This window comes from Neofelis nebulosa, chromosome 7 (genome assembly GCF_028018385.1).
Source record: "Neofelis nebulosa isolate mNeoNeb1 chromosome 7, mNeoNeb1.pri, whole genome shotgun sequence".
Lineage (NCBI taxonomy): Eukaryota > Metazoa > Chordata > Mammalia > Carnivora > Felidae > Neofelis > Neofelis nebulosa.
In genome coordinates this window covers 126,057,895-126,079,833 of record NC_080788.1, presented here as the reverse complement: position 1 = coordinate 126,079,833, position 21,939 = coordinate 126,057,895, and the positions used below count along the sequence as shown (strand labels likewise).

The 21,939-nt window shown below is 38.4% G+C and overlaps 1 protein-coding gene across 7 annotated transcripts in view; it reads left to right on the top strand.

Annotated features, from left to right (window-relative positions):
* Nucleotides 1–21,939, top strand: part of CEP128 (centrosomal protein 128) — a 385,845-nt gene that overhangs the window by 304,794 nt on the left and 59,112 nt on the right. For 5 of the 7 annotated variants that reach the window (XR_009264662.1, XM_058739903.1, XM_058739906.1 and 2 more), the window contains 2 exons: nucleotides 6,066–6,115; nucleotides 18,763–18,852. Coding sequence is in view for 6 of the 7 variants with exons in the window: in XM_058739903.1 (XP_058595886.1) it covers nucleotides 6,066–6,115; nucleotides 18,763–18,852 (140 nt within the window). In the remaining variant the exon portion in view is untranslated. The remainder of the gene's footprint in view (nucleotides 1–6,065; nucleotides 6,116–18,762; nucleotides 18,853–21,939) is intronic. The other 2 variants (XM_058739905.1, XM_058739904.1) reach the window with 1 other exon arrangement.

The following is a 21,939-nucleotide window of genomic DNA, read 5'->3' as shown; positions in this document are numbered from 1 at the left end:
TTTATGACCTCTGAAGGGTTGTTGTGTGCTCTTTTATTTGATTAATTTTATTATACCACAACTGCCACCCACAAAGATGAATGACATAGATTTACTTTTTAAAGAGCTTACATTCATTGAGAATTTACATTATCTATTGTTTTTAGGCAAATGTCAGGACACAGAGTAATCCTGAAGAGGAGCATTGATTACTAAGTGAGATATAGAACCCAGAAGCTAAATGCTTTTCTCTGCTATCATTAATTCGGCATACTCTGCTGCCAGTGTTACTCTGTCCAGTGCTGCTGTTATAAATGTTGCTGTATCTGAAGCCCTTGTTTCTACAACTTTTTCTGTATTACCAGCTGAGTGGGGTTATAATATGGACGAGATATTTTACAGCAAAGATGAAAGGGAAAATCTACTCCTTTCTAAACTTAATCTCCAATCTTTCTATGAAGGGTCAAGTTGCTAGATAGATTTGTTGCTCAGGTACAGCTGGACATGATCCTCCTTTTAAAAGCAAATAAACAAGCAAACAACCTATCTGCTCCCTTGGCTACCAGGAACCAGAATCAATATAAAAATGTGTCAAACCTTCTTAAACAGCCAGACCACTAGTTGCAAAAACTGAAGGAAGTAGTACAAGACTGTCTTAGCCAAAAACATGGTCATGATATATTACCCTGAATGTGCCAGAGAAATGCAAAGTGAAACAAAACAACACAATACAACCAGATTCTCCACTTCTCATCCACTGATGTCCTGCTTTTTTAAATGGGATTCCCTCCCACATGACCATATGTCATAATGAGTTAGTATCAGCTCATTTAAATAGTTGGAGCCAGTCCAAGGAAAACACACAGGACTGCTCTGCCCTTTTCACCAAAAAAAAATCTTTCATTAACTAATGTTGATGGAAGCACATTTAGCCACAGCAATTTGCATCGCAGTTGAATTGCTGTTTGTATTGAACAGCAGACCAGAGAATAATAAAGCAACACATGAACATGCCAGTGAGCAAGGGAGCAGAGCATGCTCTGATCATTCGTTCTAAAGCTGGTAAGAGCAAACAACAGCAAGATTGCCTGTTCTAACGAGGGGTGTACTAGTCACACTCTGTTGTCACAGCCTTATGTCATGTCAGCCGTCCAGAGGTCTCACCTACATTGTCTCATCTTGTGGTTGCCACAGAGTAGTTGCTTCTCAGCAGGGCCCACTGGCCATATTTTCTCGTCACAGGTTAATAACCCCGTTCATCATCCCAAAGGCATGTACTTGAACAAAGGAACTAACAAGTGAACAATTGCACAGAGCAGTTATGTTGGTGGAGAAGACAGTTTTGGGGATCCAAGTTAAATAGCAACCGTAGAGAGGCAGTAGTTAGGGAGGATATGGATATGAAGACATCAGAGCCCTGATTGTTGACATCAGAGAACTCCTAAAGGAAATCAGAGGAGTAGGAACATGCGCAATTTTTAAAATAACAGTATGAAGAAAGGTACAATTAAGCACTGAGTGGTACAAATGAGAGCACGATATGATATATACAGCAAGAAGATTAGAGAGCAAAGTGCTAGCTGTGGCTTTAGCACTAACTAGGTAATCTTGGGCAAATCATTTGCCTTCTCTGTATTTATTGTAGGATGAAATGCTTCCCCGTATAATAGAACATTCTTGCCAATTTCGAGTTCTCCAAGTTTCTGAATAAAGATAAAAAAGTTCAGTACAGCCATACAACCAGAGACTTTTAAAACTGATGGCAATCCAACTAAACCTAATTTAAGTATAAGTAAAACGAAGGAAAGGAAGGGGGGGAGGGAAGGGAAAGATGGAAGAAAGGACGGAAGGAAGGAAAGAAGAAAGGAGAAAGAAGGGAAACAGTTGGAGGGAGAGAGAGCTAGAAGTTCGGGAGTTTTGTGGGCTTCAGGCAAGGGTGGATCTGGTCCTCAGCCAACTCTTTGTCTCTTGGCTCTATTTTCTTCTTTACCAGCTTTGCTGTTTTACAGGTTCCTTTAAGCATAGTACAAAGTACAGCCTTGGAAGCACCAGGCTAATATAAACTTGTGGCTTCAGGAGAGAAACTCTACTCATTTTTGCCTGTCCTGGGCAGGGTTTGTTCCCTTTGTTGTTAGTGGTCCATCCTGGGGCCACTTTGGGCTTGAGTTGACGCCTAGCTGGAGGGGGCATATATATAGGAGGATGCTGTGGCAAGACATGCTGTTAGCAAGTTAGGTAACAAGTGTTGGTGCCTCACTGGTTCCCACAGGTATCTGTGTGTCTAGGCTGGGGGCAGGGGAGAGGGAAATGGTACCCCCTAGCTCTTTTATTCTTAGAGAAGTGCCCTAATGATCCCTGCCTGTCCAGTATATACTCTGAGATTTTTCATTTCATACTCAGGCATTTTTCAAACTATTGCTTTTATGCTATATCTTTGCAAGGCTCTTTGTTTTACTGTCTCTTTAAGGGTGGAGACTCAGTTTCCTCTCACCCTCCAGGCTCTCCCAGAGTCCAGCCTGGTTATTTTTCAGGTTCCAGGTATTGAAGTGCCACTGACCGTACCACTGACTGAACTCCCGAAATTGTGCCCCTCTAGTTTGCAAAGTCAAATGTTATAGGAATTCCTCTTCCCTGTGCAGGTTCCCCAGGCCTGGGCGCCTGGTCTGAGGGTCTGTTTTTTTCCCCTCTCTGTGCACACTGTGTCCCTGCCTTCTGAGGATAGTCTGAGGACCTGTTTAGCTCCCAGTTTATCTCTGCCCTTCCTACCCTCTTCCATGTGGCCTCTTCTCTATGTTTAGCTGTGAAGCGTCCATTCTGCCAGTCTTTGAATCATTTCCTGGATTATTTACACTGATGTGGGTATTACCTAGTTGTTTCCATAGGATGAGGTGAGCTTAGGGTTCTCCTACTCTGCCATCATTCCCCAAAGCCCAGGAGTTCTATATTTTTATTTAAAAAAATTTTTTTAATTTATTAATTTTGAGAGAGGGAGAAAGTACGAGTGGGGGAGGAGCAGAGAGAGAGGGGGAGAAAGAGAATCCCAAGGACGTGCAACACCATCAGAACAGAGCCCAATGCAGGGCTTGAACTTACAAACCATGAGATCATGACCTGAGCTGAACTCAGACGCTTAACCAACTGAGCCAAGCAGGCACCTCTAGGAGTTCTTTATTTTATTTTATTTTATTTTATTTTATTTTATTTTATTTTATTTTATTTTATTTTATTTTATTTGAGTTTATTTTATTTGAGTTTATTTGAGTTTATTTATTTATTTAGAGAGAGAAAGAACCAGCGGGGGGAGGGCGGGAGGGAGGGGGGACAGAGGAACCAAAGCAGGCTCTGTGCTGACAGCAGAGAAGCCTGCTGTGGGGCTCAAACTCGAACTGTGAGATTATGACCTGAGCGGAAGTTGGATGTTTAGCTGACTGAACTACCCAGGCACCCCAGGAGTTCTATATTTTGAATGCCAATTGTAGTAATCTCTGTAGTCGTTTTTGTTCAATTGTCCAAAATCAAGGGTTGCAATGGTATTAGTTTTGCTGGAAAGCAGTTTGATCTCTATGCATTTGGAGAAAATAGAGAACATAATTTTTAAGTTGCAATAATACTATGAAGTTCTGAGGGTGATGGAGCTTCTTTACATTTATAATTTTATCAAATCTGTGAGTTGAGCTTGACTCTATAGGAGATCCAATACCCATTAGTTATCCAGTAAGTTTCAGCTGTTTGGTGTTTGCTGTACCAAGCTGACTCTGGTGGAATGAGATCAGTTTTCTATGATTGGTTGATGAACCCTACTGTCCACCACTCCAAGTCCAATGTCCCATTTAACAGTGTAATTCATTACAAGGGGCCTAACTTAGAGAACCTTCTAATCTTGTATGTAGAAACTATCCTTCCTGTTCCTCGTCTTCCTGGGATTATCAGTGAAGGTGCTCCATCCTTTCCCCTAGCCAAACAGTAGTCAAGAGATGTGAGCGAGTCTCATTAGCTCCTCTCTTCATGGAATTTGGAGTGGAGTGACACAAAGATTAGAGACATCCAGGATAAAATGCCCATTAGTTCATGCTACTTACATCCCTACCCTTTAAGACCAGTTGTTATTCTCTGCAGAGTCAAGATCCTTTCTCCCAGGTATCTATTAATTACTCTTATATACTTCTAATAAATCTGCAAGCTTCCTGTACAGTTAACAACTGGTTGCTGTAAGTTAGCAAGTGCTGGGTACCAAACCATCCCCCAATTCCATTCTTTAGGTCTGGATTCTGTGAATTGGACTTGGCCCTGGACTCAACTGGGCAGTTTGTCTGGTCTCCACTGGGATCCCCTTCTGAGTCCTCTGTGGTCATCTTCAGGCCAGATGAACAGCTATGCTTCTGGGCATTTGCTAGCTGCCAGTTAAGGCAACCTGCAGGGCGTCTTAGGTGGGAAGAGTCCTGGGCTCTTGTTATCTAGCAGGCTGTCCTGGGCTTGTTCGTAGAGTTCCAAGTAGAAAAATGAAAATCTGCAAGGCCTCTTGAACTGTCAGTACAGATTGGCACAGAGATGCTTCTGCTGTATTCTCCTTAGCAAATCAAGTCAGGAAGCCAGCCCAGATGTGAGATGTAGAAAGTAGATGCACGTGACCTCTTGATGGTAGTAGCTGCATTGTCACAATGCGAATGAGTAAGGATTCAGAATGAGGAATTTTCGAAGGCACTTAAACCATCTACCACACTCTAAGTTGGTTTCTGTATTGTTAAAGAACCTGATAAGCCTACCAAAAACCCCCTTAAAAGTACAGCCTAATGCATGGACTTTCTCCTCTCTCTTTTTTGATGTAACTCTGATTATGGAACGTTTAGGAGCCAAAGTTAACTCTTCTGTGGGATTCAGAGCAAAAATTACCTGTTATCCTGAATCCCAGTGCATTGTGTCTTCAGGGGATTGTTTGCAATTCCTCTGTAGCTGAATTAGCCATCCAGTCTCATCATCAGTTATATCATCTACCAGGTTTCCTGAAGTTTCAGCCTGTTCAGCTATGACCTATACCAGTATGACTTGGCTACTTACTCGCTATAGTATTGCTTCCTGCTGTATGTAGTATAGCACTTGCTAAAAAACATTTGCATTTGCCTTTCTGGGATATATATTGAATTTCTGTAAGTTAGTTTCCTTTTGTGCAGCATAGCCTCTTGGTGAGCAATATCAATCATAGAGCAAGGCAAATGCTAATATTAATGTGCACTGCTGTAGGTGTTTCTTGCCTGTTTTCATCCAACTTCTGACTCAACCCAGCCCTCTTTAGGTTTGTGAGATCTAATAAGATCATAGCACAGGGTGGTAAAGCTGCAGGCAGAAAATTCTGCTTGCCAAATATATTTTCCTTTATAGCAAGTTTGTAAATTAATGTGGGGCACTGAGATACCATAGCTGTATACATGCATTTAGACAGAACTCTCTTCAGTTGACTACCCTCCCTTCCAGCCACTAATTTCTCTGAGATGATGCCAAGCTCTTGGTCAGATGTAGCTTCAATGCTTCCCACCTTCTCAGCGTGAGATGATAATTAATATGACTTTACAGCTAAGGTGGTGTTCTGCTTCCATTAATAACACCCATTATTCTAAGATGTTTTAATTTGGTTATAAAAATTGACTCTGGAGGTGGAACTTGGCTTGGATGCTTATTTTAAGAGCAAATAGTTTGTTTCTCATTTTTCATTTAAAAAAAAGTTGTTTTTTTTTTTTTTTTTTTTAAAGAAAATGTTGTATTACTTTGGAGTTATATAAGCACTGGGCCAAATTCCTAAAATATTGATACGATTTTGGATTTGTAATTTAGTCAGTTTTATTCTCTGGTATCTCCATCAGAGTCAAGACCTCCCAGGGCTTCTCAGCTAGCTTAGGATTGGTAGAGTCCAGAGCTCTGCCCCATCCTATCAGTTGGGATCAGAGGGCATTTCTTTTACATTCCTTTTCACACTTAAACACAAAATTCTCTTTCCAGGCAACAGTTTATACAAGCTATTGACTGAATTGGGTTTGATAGTGAGAGGCATCTCATTTTCACATTATCCTGATGGGTATTTTACTTTCTTACAGATCTCCTGGAGGAGACCCACAGAAAAGATGAAGAAATGGAATCTCTGCAGGTAAAGTAAATTCTCCCATAGGTCAGGTATCTTTGGGATAAAAACATTTGTTTTACTCTGTTAGGCTTTATTGTTATCACATTCAGACCACAATGCCAAATGGAGTGAAAAATAAGTCTGAATTTTAAAGCCAAAGTTGGAATTTGCTTCCTTTTAGAAGTGTTTGAGAACATTTATAATCTCCTGAAACAGGAAGCCAACTCAGCCCCTGTGCTACTCTTGAAAGGAACCTTTATTTCTTGGTAGAGCTTAATGGGAGGTGCAGCATTAAGAAATGAAAGCAACATCTTTGCAAAGTCACTTCCCCCAGAACAGGGCTGATAAACGAGGATGAATTCAGGGAAGGCACATTCCAAGTGAAAGTCAAGACTATTCTGACTCCATGAATGTCATCTACCAATGACCAACCGAGGATATTAACACATATATGGAGCTTAAGATTTACCTTTTATGCCTCTTAATTCACTATGGATTTATACACAGTTCTCGGGCTAGAAAACTGTGTTTGAAAGATTACTCCAGAATTTTAATTGGCAGTTCCATGGCATGAGCAATTGATGTTAACTTGGCATCTGACAGTAGTAGTTCTCTCTTCCTTTTACATTGGGCTCACTTGCAAATGGATAACTCAAGAGTCTGTCTTTATTAGGGGAAACATAATCAGTTATATTCACATGACAGAACCAATTCACTTAATGTCGCATTGGGGATTAAAAACAGTAAATAGTTGGGACATTTAGAGTTCTTCCTGGGCCTGGAAGCTGTAAGGTGGGACTGAAGAGTGATTTAATGAGCTAGCTTGAATGCTTAGGGGTAAAGATGTTTGCTTCTGGCAAATGAAGGATGGGTCAAATGAAGCCCCAAGAGCAAGGGGAATGTTCTGTAATTGGGGATTCTTCTAATTAATGGTGTATTTGTTAAAAGAAAATTATATTAATCTAAAAATGATGAAGAAGAGTATAGTTCTCTATACTTAAAAAAAGTGGCATGTGTTGGCCACAATTCTGTACAGATTAAATTCTTTTAACATCTTGAGCTATAGTCAGGTTGAAAAGAAACAGCCCTGGTTGGTCCTGTCTGGGGCTAGGAAAAATCTCAAGTGTATGCTCATCTTGTCTAGCTCTGAGAAATTAATATCAGAGTTATGAAAAACAAAGCTTCTATGTATACTAAATATATATATTGAGAAGATAATAAAGTCTTTTTAAGGTTCTGTGGTTATACATTGTATTTGCCCACAATAGCACATAGAAACCTATTTATTGAGTACATAGTACATACACGGCCTTTTGAAATGACAGCACAAACCTTTTTAAGTTTATGTCTCTCACAATACAAATGCTGGAACTGGTAATCCTGTTAAATTTAATAGCCTAAGTTTCTGCTCAAATATTTATGAAGAACTGGCAGCATTTTCTATCAAAATGTCCAGCAAGTGCAGTAGAATGCACCAGCCAACTAACAATGGACATGTATAGATGCAGAGTATCCAGTATGATGTCCAGCAGCAGGAAAGTTCAATGTTGGCACTTTGTAGTGGCAATTAGTGCCCGATAGTAACACTCCATTAAGAACAAAGAAACTGACACCTCTGAGAATGTACAAGAGTACAGAGACACATCTCCGAAAACCTTTCATTTTAACACAAGGAAAATTCAGCAAAAAGACCTATATTCCTAAGTTTCTGTATTCAAATGGAAATACCACCAGGTGATACTTTTGAGAAGACAAAGTATTTAGACTGAAGTCCTACAATCACACAGAACTTTGGGGAGTCAAAGGCAAAATAGTTTCAAAAACAAAAACAACAATGGCAAAGGATTAGAAATTGACAGCTTTGAATTTTAATAGTGGTTCTGCTTCTAGGCAACTTTGAGTAACTCAATTAACTTTGCTGTGCCTATTTTCTCATCTATAATATAAAATCATAAAACTGTCTTCCAGAAGTATTTAGTGTGGATTAGATTATCCTAGAAGAGAGAGATAAATATTTAATTCCAATTTGCAATGTTAACAAATCCCCATGTATCCAAATTGGAGTCAGTTTTATTTACTCATTATCATCATATAATTATGTATAACAGACATTCTGTATTTAATGTTATCCTCCTTAAGGATAGAGGGGTGTTTATCTGTATACCCTTTCCAGTTTTCTCCAAGTAAAAGACGTTTCATATATTCATTGAACAAATGCTTGTTGAGCACCAGTTCTGTGTAACACTGTACTGAGTGCTAGGGATACAAAGGCAAGCTGCTTCTACTGGATGCATTCCTGCCCTGGGAAAGTATCTGTTATATAAGAATAAATGGTGTATAATAAAATATTTAAAAATGATATGAGAGGGGATATGAGTCACTGTGGGAACATATAAGAACACATGTCTTTGGTAGAGATAGGATAGGTTGGGTGGACATGTAGAGGGTTGAAGGTGGGTAGGGTGAGTAGCAAACCAAGTAGGTTTCCCAAAGGAAGCCAATATTTAAATGCTCTGGCAAGTTTGGAGAGAAGATTGGAAGAGTTTTAGGCAATGTGAAGGAAGTAAAAGAACATCAATTTCATGTTTGAGGAAGTAAAAGAAGTTTGGTATGGTAGAATGTAGCATTGAGAGAGAAAAAGCAAAACTATAGTTGATAAGGTAAGCAGAGGTCTAAAGAACCTCATAAAGGAGTTATAATTTTACCTTTGGTATATGGGAAACCAGTTAAAAATTTGAAGCAAAACAACAACATGATCAAGTCTGCATTTTTAATAGGTAACTAACTGGTTGTAAAGTCCAAAATAATTGGGAATATTCAAGATTTAAACCAGAGGGACCAGTTAAGCAGACATTTCTGGGAATCTTGACAACAGAGGATAGTGACCTGGATTGGGTGGTAACGGAGAGGATGAAGAGGAGTGGGTGGTTTCCTAGTATATTTTAAGATCTAAAACTCCATGGAACTTTGAGATTGGTTGTCAGGAAATAAAAAGGAAGGGTTAAGAATGACTCCTAGGTTTCTTGATTGGGCAACTTTGCGGATGGTTGTGCTAGTCAGTGAGAGAAGCGGAAGTTGATTAGTTCACTTTTTGATATTTTCACTTTAGGGGCCTTGAAACATCCAAGGGGCAGTGTCAAGAGGAGGGTTCATACCTGAGTCTAGAGCTCAGAAGGCGAAAATTGAACGTGCAGAGTTTGTTGTTGTCAGATTGATCTCCATATCATGTAGATGCTACTCAAATTCCTAGGAGTGGGGCACCTAGCTGACTCAGTCAGTGGAGCATGCAACCTTGATCTCAGGGTCATGAGTTCGAGCCCCACATTAGGCATAGAGCTTACTTTAAAAAAAAAAGGCATAGGAGCAATGAAAACTCCCCAGGGGAAGTATGTAGATTAAAGAGATGAAAACTTAGGCCAGAGCCATAGGGAACACTAACTCTTAAATTTCAAGCTAAGGATGAAAATCCTGCAAAGCAGTCTGAGACATAGAGAAAATAATCCCAGGAGAGCATAGTATCATGAAGCATGACAAATAATATTTCAAGGGCAAAATAGTCAATAAAACTGGGTAAATATTTGTTAAATTCTTGAATCTACGTGGATAAGGGGCTTAGATTTTAAAATTAAAATTTGCCATACAATAAGTGGTAATTTCCTTTCAAACCTGTGGAGCCACTCTCCTCTTTCAGGTTCCCAAATACCTACTATTTAGCACAGCGCCTCACCATAGTAGGTACTCAGTGAATTTTTGTTACTTAGTAAGCAAATGAATTCCACATTGCTGGACTCGTATTTAGCACCAATTTGTGATCTCAGTAAGTTCTACCCATTAAAAAACAATAACCATCCCTGTCCTAGAGTTCATTTTTTGTTAAAAAAAAATTTTTTTTTTTTGGTGGGGCTGCTCCTAAGTTCTAGCATTCCTGTGTACGTACGTACACACACACACACACACACACACACACACACACACACACGCACACACTTGATTTCACTCTCCCTCCTTTTCTCTATCTTGCTCTGTTTCCCCTCCCTCTTTGAATGTAGTATTGAACCAAAAGGTCAGTAAGTGAGTAATTTGGCATGAGTAGCAAGAAACAGTGGGCAAAGAAAAGGAAAAAATGGCGAGGGAGGCAGGCAGCAGAGAGAAGAGTGTTTTCAATCTTAAGGAGAATCACAAACAATGGAGACAAACATATTTAACAGTGATTTCTAAAATACAGCTGGTAATTACCAGAATTCTTCACTGGAGCTTAATATTGTCTGGCTGGGTTGTGTGTGTGTGTGTGTGTGTGTGTGTGTGTGTGTGTGGCATTCATTTGCAGTTACATTGTTTGCTGCTCTTCTTAAAAACAAAGTATTGTCTTTGACCATAAATGTGTGGTATGGTATCAGAGTCCTATTTGCATATGGGTTTAGGTATATTGAAACAAGCAAATCCTTTATTTAATCCGCTCTGAGATCAGCTGAAATGTTTTAAATAGACACAAAAGGTAATCCGTTTCCCTCAATTTAGGTGAAAAATATTCAGTGACTGCCACCTTACTTGTGATGACTGGTAATGAATGGTAGGTGCTGCTATTGTTTTTTGTTTTCGTTTTTGTCAACTACCAACCTACCTGACTCACCTTTCATCACTTTCTTGCTTTGTGAACCCCAGAGCGCAAATCACACCAAAGGAGTACCCTGCTTGGTTACAAAAAGCTTCAAAATGCTACCTAGGACAGACAGTCACTAAACAGAGTATCTGGAAAACGCATATGCCCGCCTCATATGCTAACTCATTTTATGTCAAATAAGATAAAACCAGATGATTGTCCACATGATTTTTCCTATTCACTTTCCTCTTTTACTAAGCCATCTTCAGTTCACTTTGAGGCAATATCCATGTCTATAGATTGGGGACAGTAATAATACTGACTTAAAAGGACCTTAGAGAGGATTAATTGGGATAAGAAATGCATAAACCTTGGTGCCTGCAGGTCTTCTATAAATATTAATTCCACACACTGACTACTTGTTTGTACCTACTGTGCACCAGACATGGTGCTGCATAATGGAATAAAGTAACAAATGTCCCTTTGCCTTCCCAGAGCCACCCTCTCCCTCTCTCTGACTCTACTCACTCCCTCCATGGGCAATCATGATTTTAAATGAAGATTTTAGTCAGATTATGCTAAAGAGAGTGTTGTGTCTTTGGATAGCTACTAAATATAATGAAACAGTGAAAACAGTCACAATGTGGCGATAATGAAATTGATTATATGGGCCAAATATGAACATCAATCATTTTTTAAGAGGAAAAAGGAAGGAAACTTTCTAGTTGTAGGATCTATAAATGTCACAAATATTTCTAGACACAGTTTCTTTAGTATCAGTATTTTCATTAGAAATGAGCTGAATCCTTCATTTAATTAAAAGCATTGAGTTTGTGGGGGGTTTTTTTGCAGTAATATTTTTTTTTTTCTGAGACATTCCAGAAGCTACAGATGCCCTTGAAGGATATTAAATGGCATTCCTGTGACATGCTGTTTTTCAGATGACCCATAATTATACTTAATTTCTTTCCCAGGTAGCTTTTAAAAATAGCTGGAACCTGCCATTTGAAGGATTTGATCTATATTTTTAGAAACTTTGGGGGAGTGGAGGGGCAGGTGTTTGATTTTGTTTTTGTCACTCCAGTAGTGCTCAGGAAAAGCATTTGAAATGAGTGGAAGGAGAAGATAATCTTTTCCTCAGCCATTACTTCATTTCAGCTACTTATGGAATAGCCTATGACAACATGGTGTTTGAGGAAAAAATAGAACTTGAATTTCTTAGTTCTTTTGGAACAAGTCTAATAAATATTAATATAGGGGAATTATAATATGCAAAAGAATTTCAGTGTAGAGTTGGCAGATACATCATTGGAAATAAACTGGGCAAGAAAAACACCAAAGACAAAAAGCTGACATGGGTAGATAAATCACCCTGGCGGAGGCTGGCAGGATCGTGCATTGATATCTGAGTAGTACCCATAGATGGCCAATCCTCCTGGTGAACAACCATGTGATAAACTGGGATAATCAACAGACCAACTGGATAATTTCCACGATTTTGCTGTCAGTCATTTCTTCCTGACTGTAGAATGCCCACAGCCTGTACTTTCAAGCCACATAGTGATTTGGGGATTTTAGAGATTACAGGTAGAAATGCAGAGATGGGCTGCTAAGAGTCCTTGAGTTTATTTAGAAGGGAAAGTAAGGATGAAGTAGGATGCTGTGTTCTAACACTGAATCTCTAAAAGAACTGAAGGATTGGTTAAAGCAATTCTTAAATTTCCTTGCAAGTTGTAATTTGCTTAGAAGATTCTATGGTACATTTTTAGAAGTCCCGATTTGAATAAATTGATAGATTATGATTGATTGTTCAAGTCTTTATTAAACTAGAAGGTCAATGCAGTATCCTGCTCCTCCTTAGGATAACTCATGAGTTAAAATGCAACTTCCATACTTCTGGAAATCACGTAATGCACACCTACATATTCTTCCCAAGATGCAAGAATGTAGGCAAATCACTGTATGTCTGTATTTCTTTTTGTGATATATGATTTAAAAAAAACATACCTGTTTATAACCAATGACATAAACCATGCAAAACATGGGTGATTATGGGGGTTGGAGGATTGGGCAACACTTGCCACTTTCAGGGCTAGGTGGCTTAATGGCCCATTAAAATCTGTTTGCTCAAGGTAAAGAAGCTTACCAAGCTTAAATTCGGTATGAGGTCTCACCAGAGATGAAACATTAGCAGTCTGTATTAGGGTCAAGCAAGGTCTCAGCCAATTAGATTTGCACACTTCCATTTACTATGTCAAGAAGCCTCAGGAGAACAGGGAACCAAGCTCAGTAAAATACATTCTACTTGAAACTTTAATGACCACTAAATTTTATCACTGTATTTTACAAAAAATTCACAACTTAATTTTAATTCCGAATCTATAGCAGTAAAACTGGAAAATAGAATACCCTGAAAGCGAAGTAGTCTATGTCTGAATGTATGGAAGTTGATTAATAGACCATGGCCTTTGAGAATAAAAGAAATATGAAAGTGTGACTGGTTCTGTTTATCCAAAGAGATGCAAAGCACGAGTGTTTGGGATTCAGCAGCCTCCTTCCTTTGAGTCAAGCTTCTACAGAAGCCTCTAAAAACAAACAGACGCCCTTTGGAAACATTTTTAAAATGCAAATATAAAGTGTAATTTTTGAGTTCAAGTGCCCAAATTTTACTCTGTGACAAAGTTTTATAAAAACTTGGTAGAGAAAATGAGCCAACTGAGTGTTACAAATTTTATAAATTGTTCCCACAAGGGAGGAATTTATTTTATGTGTCTCCATATACCATCCCCTTTGCAGTGGACTCCATGAAAAGCAACACTTCCAGAAAATATCCCTTAGGGCCTTTGTCACAATCTGAACCGTGGGCTCCATGAACACTGCGGCTGATGGAAGAACGGCTTATGTTTTCTTATGAAAAATGAAAAACATCTAAGCCTGTTATGATGTTTTGCAGTGTTGAGCTTGTCTGGGAGTTTTTGCCACGCTTCCAGAGTAGTCAACTGTCACCTTACAATTTGTGGCAGTTTCATTTGGGTTACAGTTTAAGTAATTACTTCAGGACCAGTCTCTTTTATGTGTGCATCTACTTATTCTCCTCAGTCACATCCCTGGATAGGCCTCAAACTTTGGATAAATAATAGTATGTCTGCCATTTGAGCTGCTATAGCAAAACTACCATAGACTGAGTGTCTTAAACTAGAAACCTTTATTTCTCACAGTTCTGGAGACTAGGAAGTCTAGGGTCTAGGCAGTTTGACTGTCTATGTTCAGTAGTAATGTTGGCAGATTCAGATTCAGTATCCAGCCAGTTCCTGGGTCATAGGAGCAGAGACAGTACACTCTGGGATCTTTTTTAAGGGTACTAGCCCATTCAGGAGGGCTCTACCCTCATGACCGATCACTTACTTAGGGCTCCATCTCCTGATAACACATTCGGGATTAGGATTTCAACCTGTGAAATTTGGGGGGGGACACAAATATTCAGGCCATTAACACTCCATTTTTCTGTCTCCTGATAACAATGACAGTTGTGAAGACAGTGTTCTAAGGAATGTCTATAGTGTGCAATAGATTTGGGAACAAATGGTTAGCAATAATACATTTCTGGTTGGAACCTTTCCATTGACTGTGAAATCTCTGAGGTTCTAGGGGTGCCTGGGTAACTCAGTTGGTTAAGCATCCGACTTCGGCTCAGGTCATGATCTCACAGTTCATGAGTTTGAGCCGCACGTCAGGCTATGTGTTGACAGCTCAGAGCCTGGAACCTGCTTCAGATTCTGTGTCTCTCTACCCCTCCCCCGCTCACATTGTCTCTCTATCAAAAAATGAATAAACATTAAAAAAATTAAAAATAAAACAAATCTCTGAGGTTCTAAGTATTAATAGAAGATCATTGTAAGCAACTATAGTTCTCATTTGTAGGGCTGTCTCCCATCCTTATCTCTGGCACATTCTCCAGAATGTAAAGAACTATTGCAAAAGATTTCCCCAGACTGGGATCTCGAAAATTCACTAATATTATGTTTTAATTATTAACGAATACTGATTTAGTAAGTGTTAGTTCCTGTCAAGGTTTTGCTAAATCGATCCAAAAGGGTGATGGTCTGTGCATCAAGAGAGAAGAAAAAAATGACCCTCTGGCTTGTTAATGAATGATATTAATGGTAGACAATACTTTTGTGTCATACACTGCTGAAACTTCTAAATGTATGTCATTGATTCCTTGTGATACTTCTAGAAGATAAATACTTTTATTTTCATTTTACAGATGAAGAACATCCCTGGCTTGCTCAGCCAGTAGTTGGCAGGGCTATAGTACTTACACTAGAATCTGCCTGTCTTCTGTACTACTGTGTTTCAGTGCCTCCAGAGCTTATGGAGAACACAACCTCCACACTTTGTTTGTTTGTTTGTTTGTTTGTTTGTTTGTTTGTTTAGGTTCTTGCCCTCTGTTTCTTTGGATTTCTTCCATCTTTTTCTTCTAAGAGAATGATTCATTGAAAAATATATTAAGAATTTGGTGTGGTAAAATACTAACTCACCCCTTAGCTTCTTAAGAAAAGACTATAAGAAGGTAAATGACTTGTACAAAATGCATTAAATAAATCAGATAATACTGGGGACTAATATTAGTGAAACTCCTTACTGCTTTTCTATTTAACTTTAAAACTATTTACAAACCCTTAGGCTCTAAGCTTTATGTATACATGGCAACTGGGCTGTGTGTGTGTGTGTGTGTGTGTGTGTGTGTGTTTGTCTCTTGGCATGTGAGGAAACTTTCAATTCCTGGTGCAAAATTTTGAGCAATCCAGTAATCTCAAACACTTCTAGGAAGGAGAAGGGTCATTTTTCTTTTTCCATTCTGCACCTTTTCTTTTTGCTTATTCATCATGCTTTAAACAAACAGACCAAAGAAAGTTGTTACTAAAGCCCTCCTTGGGCTTCTTCAATTTCAGTTTTAAACCAGGTTCAAAATATTCTGGCAAAAATTAAACGCAACATTGAAAACGTTTGCATAAATTTTGAATTGTGGAAAAAGTGATAAAACTAAAATGAACTGAAAGAATGAGTAATAAGCATCTCTTCATATCTTTGTCTTTTTATCATAATCACTGATGATTTGGGTTTTTAAGAATTGATTCTGAAGTGCATTCCTTTTCCAGAGTATCTGCATTACACTTACTCTTCTAAATTTAATTTGTTAGAAGTTTAATGTTTACTTTTAAAAGTGTGAAGGCTTATTAGCATGCTAATAAATAACATTTAATGTCTATTAACAGTACTTCTATATTTGCTCATAAAATGGAATAGAAAAATATTACCTACAAGAGATTCCATGCCTTTACTACATTCTGGGTGTAATTGAAATCCCTAGTTCTCATTTCACTGTTAGAAAAGAACTAATAAATTTGTCACCAGTAAAACAGGGGTGGGGGAGCAGAGGCCATTTATGAGCTCTATAATGAATCTAACTCCTGCAGCCTAGACCTGAAAGAATTGGGAGACCAGCACAATAGAGGTGCCATTTAGCTGTACAGCATCACAGCTAATTAAGTTTAGATCTTTGCTTTTCTTTACCCTTTTTTCTGATATTTCCCCAGTGGTATTGGCTGTGTGTCTTCAAATGGCCTAATATCACACCTAGAAATAGAAGCAGTTGCAACTCACTTAAGAAACGCATATGGCAAAAATACAATCCCTTTTGAGGATATGGTAAATAACTATGAATGTGTGCAAATAATGGTTTTTATTTGAACATTAAATTTTATTGTGATATAGTATGTATTTTGTTACATTGTCACCTGACATCTGTTAAAATTAGGGTTCTGGAATGCTGTTCTGGCCTGTGTAATTTTGAGAAAGAGGCTCTAGAACACTCCTCCAATCTGAAACCTAACCTCTGCCACACATAAAATATAGTTCTCATGGTAATAAAAAAAGGTATCATCTTTATAGACAAATACATATAAATATACACATATATAGATTTCTTAATGTGCAGTCTAAGCTCAACCACAATGTGGAATTCACTACATTTAATGTCTTTGAGTCCACTTCTCTGACTTTAAAAATGAATGAAATTAATAATGTTGACCTATTGAGAGTTTTGGGGAATGTCAAATGAAAAATACTGTCAGCACATAATAAGCTTGTAATAAATAGTGTTGAGTTTTATGATACTGGTAATTTAAAAGGATATTTTAATATCCAGTGTCCCTGTTACTCCTGAAATTAAACAAACCCAGGACCTTTGCATTTGCTACTTCCTCTCTCTGTAATGCTTTCCCTTAGCTCTTTCAGTGATGGCTCATTGTCATCCTTTGAGTTTCAGCTCAAATGTCACCTCTTCACGGACATTTAACCTGGCCAAACTGTCTAAAGTAAATCTCTGCCCTCACTCTCCATCATGGTGTTTCAGTATCCTCTTTATTTATCTCTTAGTCTACTCCTTTCAAATATAAACTCAATGAAGGCAGAGAGACCTTATCTCCCTTGTTGATAACTGTGCACCCAATGTCCAACAAAGTATCTGCCTCAATAAGTGTGAATGAATGGATGAATTAATTAAATGAATAAATGAGTGGAAGGGAGGGAAGGCGGGAAGAACAAAGGAAAGATATTGGAAGGAATGAATAAAAATGATGGATAAAAGGAATAAAGGACAAAAAAAAAAAAACTTTCATGGCCTGAGGAATGATTTATATTCTGGATATATGTATTTATGCATATACAACTTTTAAACGTTATTTTTTTAATGTTTATTTCTTTTTGAGAGAGAACACAAGCAGTGAGGGAGGAAGGCGAGAGGGGGACAGAGGATCCAAAGTGGGCTCTGTGCTGACAGCAGAGAGCCTGATGTGGGGCTGGAACTTACGAACCATGAGATCATGACCTAAGCCAAAGGTGGACTCTTAACTGACTGGCACCCAGGCACCTGTAAATGTTATTTTAAAGTTTAAAATTTGGGTAAAATTTTTCTGGTTCCTGTCGTCTTTCTTTTCTTGTCCCTGGTCAATGTGTTTCACCTTATCTTCTCCTTCCAGAAGCTATAACAAAACAATAGGGTGACCTCCTTCTGTGAGACAGTAAGTAATTTTTATGGGATACTGACACCTTAGAACAGAGGGTTGCCAAACGTTTTGTGAAGGGCCAGATTCTAAATATTTTCAATTTTACAAGCTATGTGCTGTCTCCCAACGACTCACCTCTGCCACTATAGAAAGAAAGCAACCATAGACAATATGTAAAGAACTGAATGGACTGTGTTCCAATAAAAATAATTTAGGGAAACTGAAATTTGAATTCCATGTAATTTTCACATGTCATAAAATATTATTCTTACTTTGATTTTTCTTCAGCCAAATAAAAGCGTAAAAGCCATTTTTAGCTCACGGACCTATAAAAACAAGCAGCAGGTTGGAATGGCCTTAGAATGAACTAGTTTAATGGTTTTCTCTCCCAAGACTGTTGCCTTTTAAAAGATGAACTAGACTGGGGGAGGCAAAGAATAAATTTCTATTGGTAGAATTTCTAATAATTTTGCAAATGGAAGAAAAGCATAATTTTGAGTGATCAGACCTCCCTGGACTCCGAAAATCACACTGTATCAGTGGTCCGTTGTCAACAAGTAAGTTGTAAGTGTTAAAAGTAGCTTTCATTACTGACTAAAGTTGCCCAGGTGTACCTGCTAGCAAACTCCCACCTTATTTATTCCTTCCCATTGTAGACTTTGGAGTTTAGGATTAGTTGCATCTAACGATGTTTGATTTGAAAGCAAGACAGTCTGAGGATACTTGAGCTCTATAATCCTGAAGAATAAACTGTTTTCAACTTCAAGTAATGATTTCCCTAAAATTTGTGCATGTAAGTTGAGTAAGGAATTATTTGGGGAAACATTTTAAGAGCACAGTGTGACATAATTTTCTAAATGCAGAAATTAAAAATTCATTAAAAATTATTATAGTCGTATTAGTGTTATTTTTGTAGCTATGACTATTGATTGTGCTTTCGAATGTTTTAAGACAGTAGAGCTTTCCAACTTTTTTTCTTTACTCACATCTCTCTCAAACAGCCAAAGCAACTGTTTAAAATTCCATCTTGGGAAGATGCTAGTCAGACTGCAATGAAAAATCAGAATGAAGCTCAATTTGAAGAAAAAGCAGTTAAGTATTTCATAGGTAGGAATATTTAGGATATTTGGAAGTGAATAGTCAAAATACGTCTGCTTTATTTTAGGACATGCAGGCTAAGTCAGCCTTCAGGTATGCATCTCAGAAGTGTAACTAGAAACTAAGTTGTTGAGGTTTTTCCTCGGTTTTCTTGGATACTAAGAACAGTGCACCATTGATGGTCAGAGTACAGATAATCTGAGGCTAATTTTAAATCCTTTAACTACCTTTCCCTTCCTACCTGTGCTTGTATATCAGGAAATGGAGATTAATAATAGTTTTGATCTTAGTCAAATGGAATAGGAAGCAAGGAAAACCTTACTCGTGTCAGCCAAATACATTATTTTGAAACCATCTGCTTATGTCTGATTATCTTTATCAGCACCCTCTCTCTTTAGTATAGAACAGTGAGAGGTAACTGTACAGAAGCCCATGGAAGGAGTATGGGAATGAGGGTGAGACAGCCATAGGTTCCTCGTGCTTTAATTCCTGAAACACTTGAATAAATGACTGCATGTAAATTGAGATGAGGATTATTGGAATTGCTCAAAGGTAAGCAATTTAATTCCCAAGGTGGACTGTTTGCTTGTACCATTTCATGGCTCAGTTTGTGACCTGAGTGATAGTCAACCATCGAGTGCTAGGGTTGAAATATTCAGGAAGAAGGAGCTTGGGACAGTGGGTTCCATGTGGGTTTCTTTGTGAATATTCTTCACCTGGAATCCCAGAAGATGTGTGCCCTTGAGGGAATCAAAGGAGATGGCAGCCTCAGGGAGTCTCATTAGGCCAGCTATGTTTGGTGACAGTCAAATACACACTCTGAAAGAAAAAGCATACCTTACTGTTTCCCACAAATTCTTCCTGACACAAACCTACTCATAAATTATGCCATAATCACTACTGCAGTATGATTTGCATAAGAGTTCAGAGCATATTCAGCTGATATATGACTAACCTCGCCACTGGAGACATGTACTTTACTTTTTTAAATGTAAATCTTTGGGGGGAAAATACAGTGTGTTGGTTTCTGGGTTGTTGGTTTTCTCCCTCTACTACTCAACTTCTGTGTGTGCATTTCTTTTGAGGGGACAGTCAGTCTTTGAAATTACATTGGTTGTTATTTGCATTGCCCCTAGCCACCATCATAGCCTTTATATTATCTGCAAATAATTTTTAGTTGTTCCCCATTCCAGATGTCATTCACTGAACTCTTGTTACCCATTATCAGCAGACTCACTGTGGAATTGCACAGTTCTGGGAGAAAGACAGTTCTGCGTCTTCTGCCCTCTATTTGGTTTGTAGTCGTAACCTCTAGCCACCTGTGAACCACATTGTACGTTAAAGAGGAATCTTAATTCGATTCTTCATTTTAAAGGGAAAAAAAAAAGGAAACCTCATTGCTTTGTTCTGCGATCTGAAACACAAAGGGTAAATCTGAGAGGTTTTGGTGTTAGTGTTATACAACCGACTGGAAGTGTTTACAGGGATTTCAAGCAAAACCCTACTTCGCCTCTCAGGCTGCATTTTCCAGTGTGAAATCTGTCAAAATAAATCACCACAGCTCCATTTTCCATATCTTCCTCTCCCCCACCACACAGACACATGCACACATCCCACTTTGGTGTAAGCACAATCTCCAACTTCTCTGAACAAGGTCAAACAGTGATACAAACAGTGCCAAAGTATAAGGGTCAGTGATCACCTCTCAAGATTGCAAACCAAAAATGCAACCAGAGTGTTGCCCAGGAAACCTACAGAACAACTGGCTGCCTCCCGTCTCTATCATGACTAGTGGTAGTAGATGAGAGAATAGATCAGAGATGTGGAGCACATATTTTGACTCTGTTCGTAAATCCTGTTTCTGATTCTATCAGGGACTTGTCACACCCCTAGTGAAAAGCAGGTAATGAGGAAAGTTACTGGGTACTCCCTCTAGGTTAGGAAATGACACATACCTTTAAACTGGCTTTTCTGGATAAGTCAACATGTTGAAGGGTGTACTTACAGCTTTTTAGACAAAATGTTGATAACTTGCTGCAGTTTTCTTTTCAGCGTTTCCGTTTTGTTAGTTTGGATCCTGTAGTAGATTATTTGAAAACAGCACATAAGCAGCTAGAGAAATGAATTAACAAAGATAGACTACATGTGGGGCACCTGGGTGGCTCAGTCAGTTAGGTGTCCAACTTCAGCCCAGGTCGTGACCCTGTGCTTTGTGGGTTTGAGCCCTTGAGCCCGGTGTCAGGCTCTGTGCTGACAGCTCAGAGACTGGAACCTGCTTCGGATTCTGTGTCTCCCTCTTTCTCTGCCCCTCCCCTGCTTGCACTCTATCTGTCTCCCAAAAATAAATAAATATTTAAAAAAAATTTTTAAGATAGACTACACATATCTAAAAGATGGGTACAACGAACTGTGGATGATCAGGAAACCACTGCAAGCTGCTCTAATGCCACTTATTCTAAAAGTTTTTCTTAAGTGTCCAGTAATTTTATCTGACTTTTAAGTAGCATGCAACTTTATGTATAGATCATTGATTCCTTTGATGTATTCAAGGTCAAATTATGCTATATTTTGAAGCTTTTTTTGGTGTGGCAACATTAAGGTTGTTTGCAGTTTTTAGCTCTTTATTTTGTTTCAATTTATTTTAAATCACTACGTGAAACACCCTTTTTTTTTAGTTTATTTATTTGTTTTGAAAGAGAGAGAGCATGAGTGGGGAGGGGCACAGAGAGAGAGGAGAGAGAATCCCAAGCAGGCTCTGCACTGTCAGCATGGAGCCCACTGAGCCTAAATCAAGAGTCAGACATTTAACTTGACTGAGCCATCCAGGCACCCAGAAACACTCATTTTTTTGCCATATGGAAATTCATAGAGAAAAATGCACATATTTGTGTTTCATTTTATATCATATAAGAAGTAGTAGGTAAAGTGTGAGTATTAATTAAATAGAGTTAACAATATAAATAAATAAACAAATAAATAAAGTTAGCATTGACAGGAAAAATGCCACACAGTGGTCTCTCTGGGTGAAGCCAAGTGTATTTTTCTTTCGGAAGAGAGGCTTTTTGGATTTAGAACAGAAT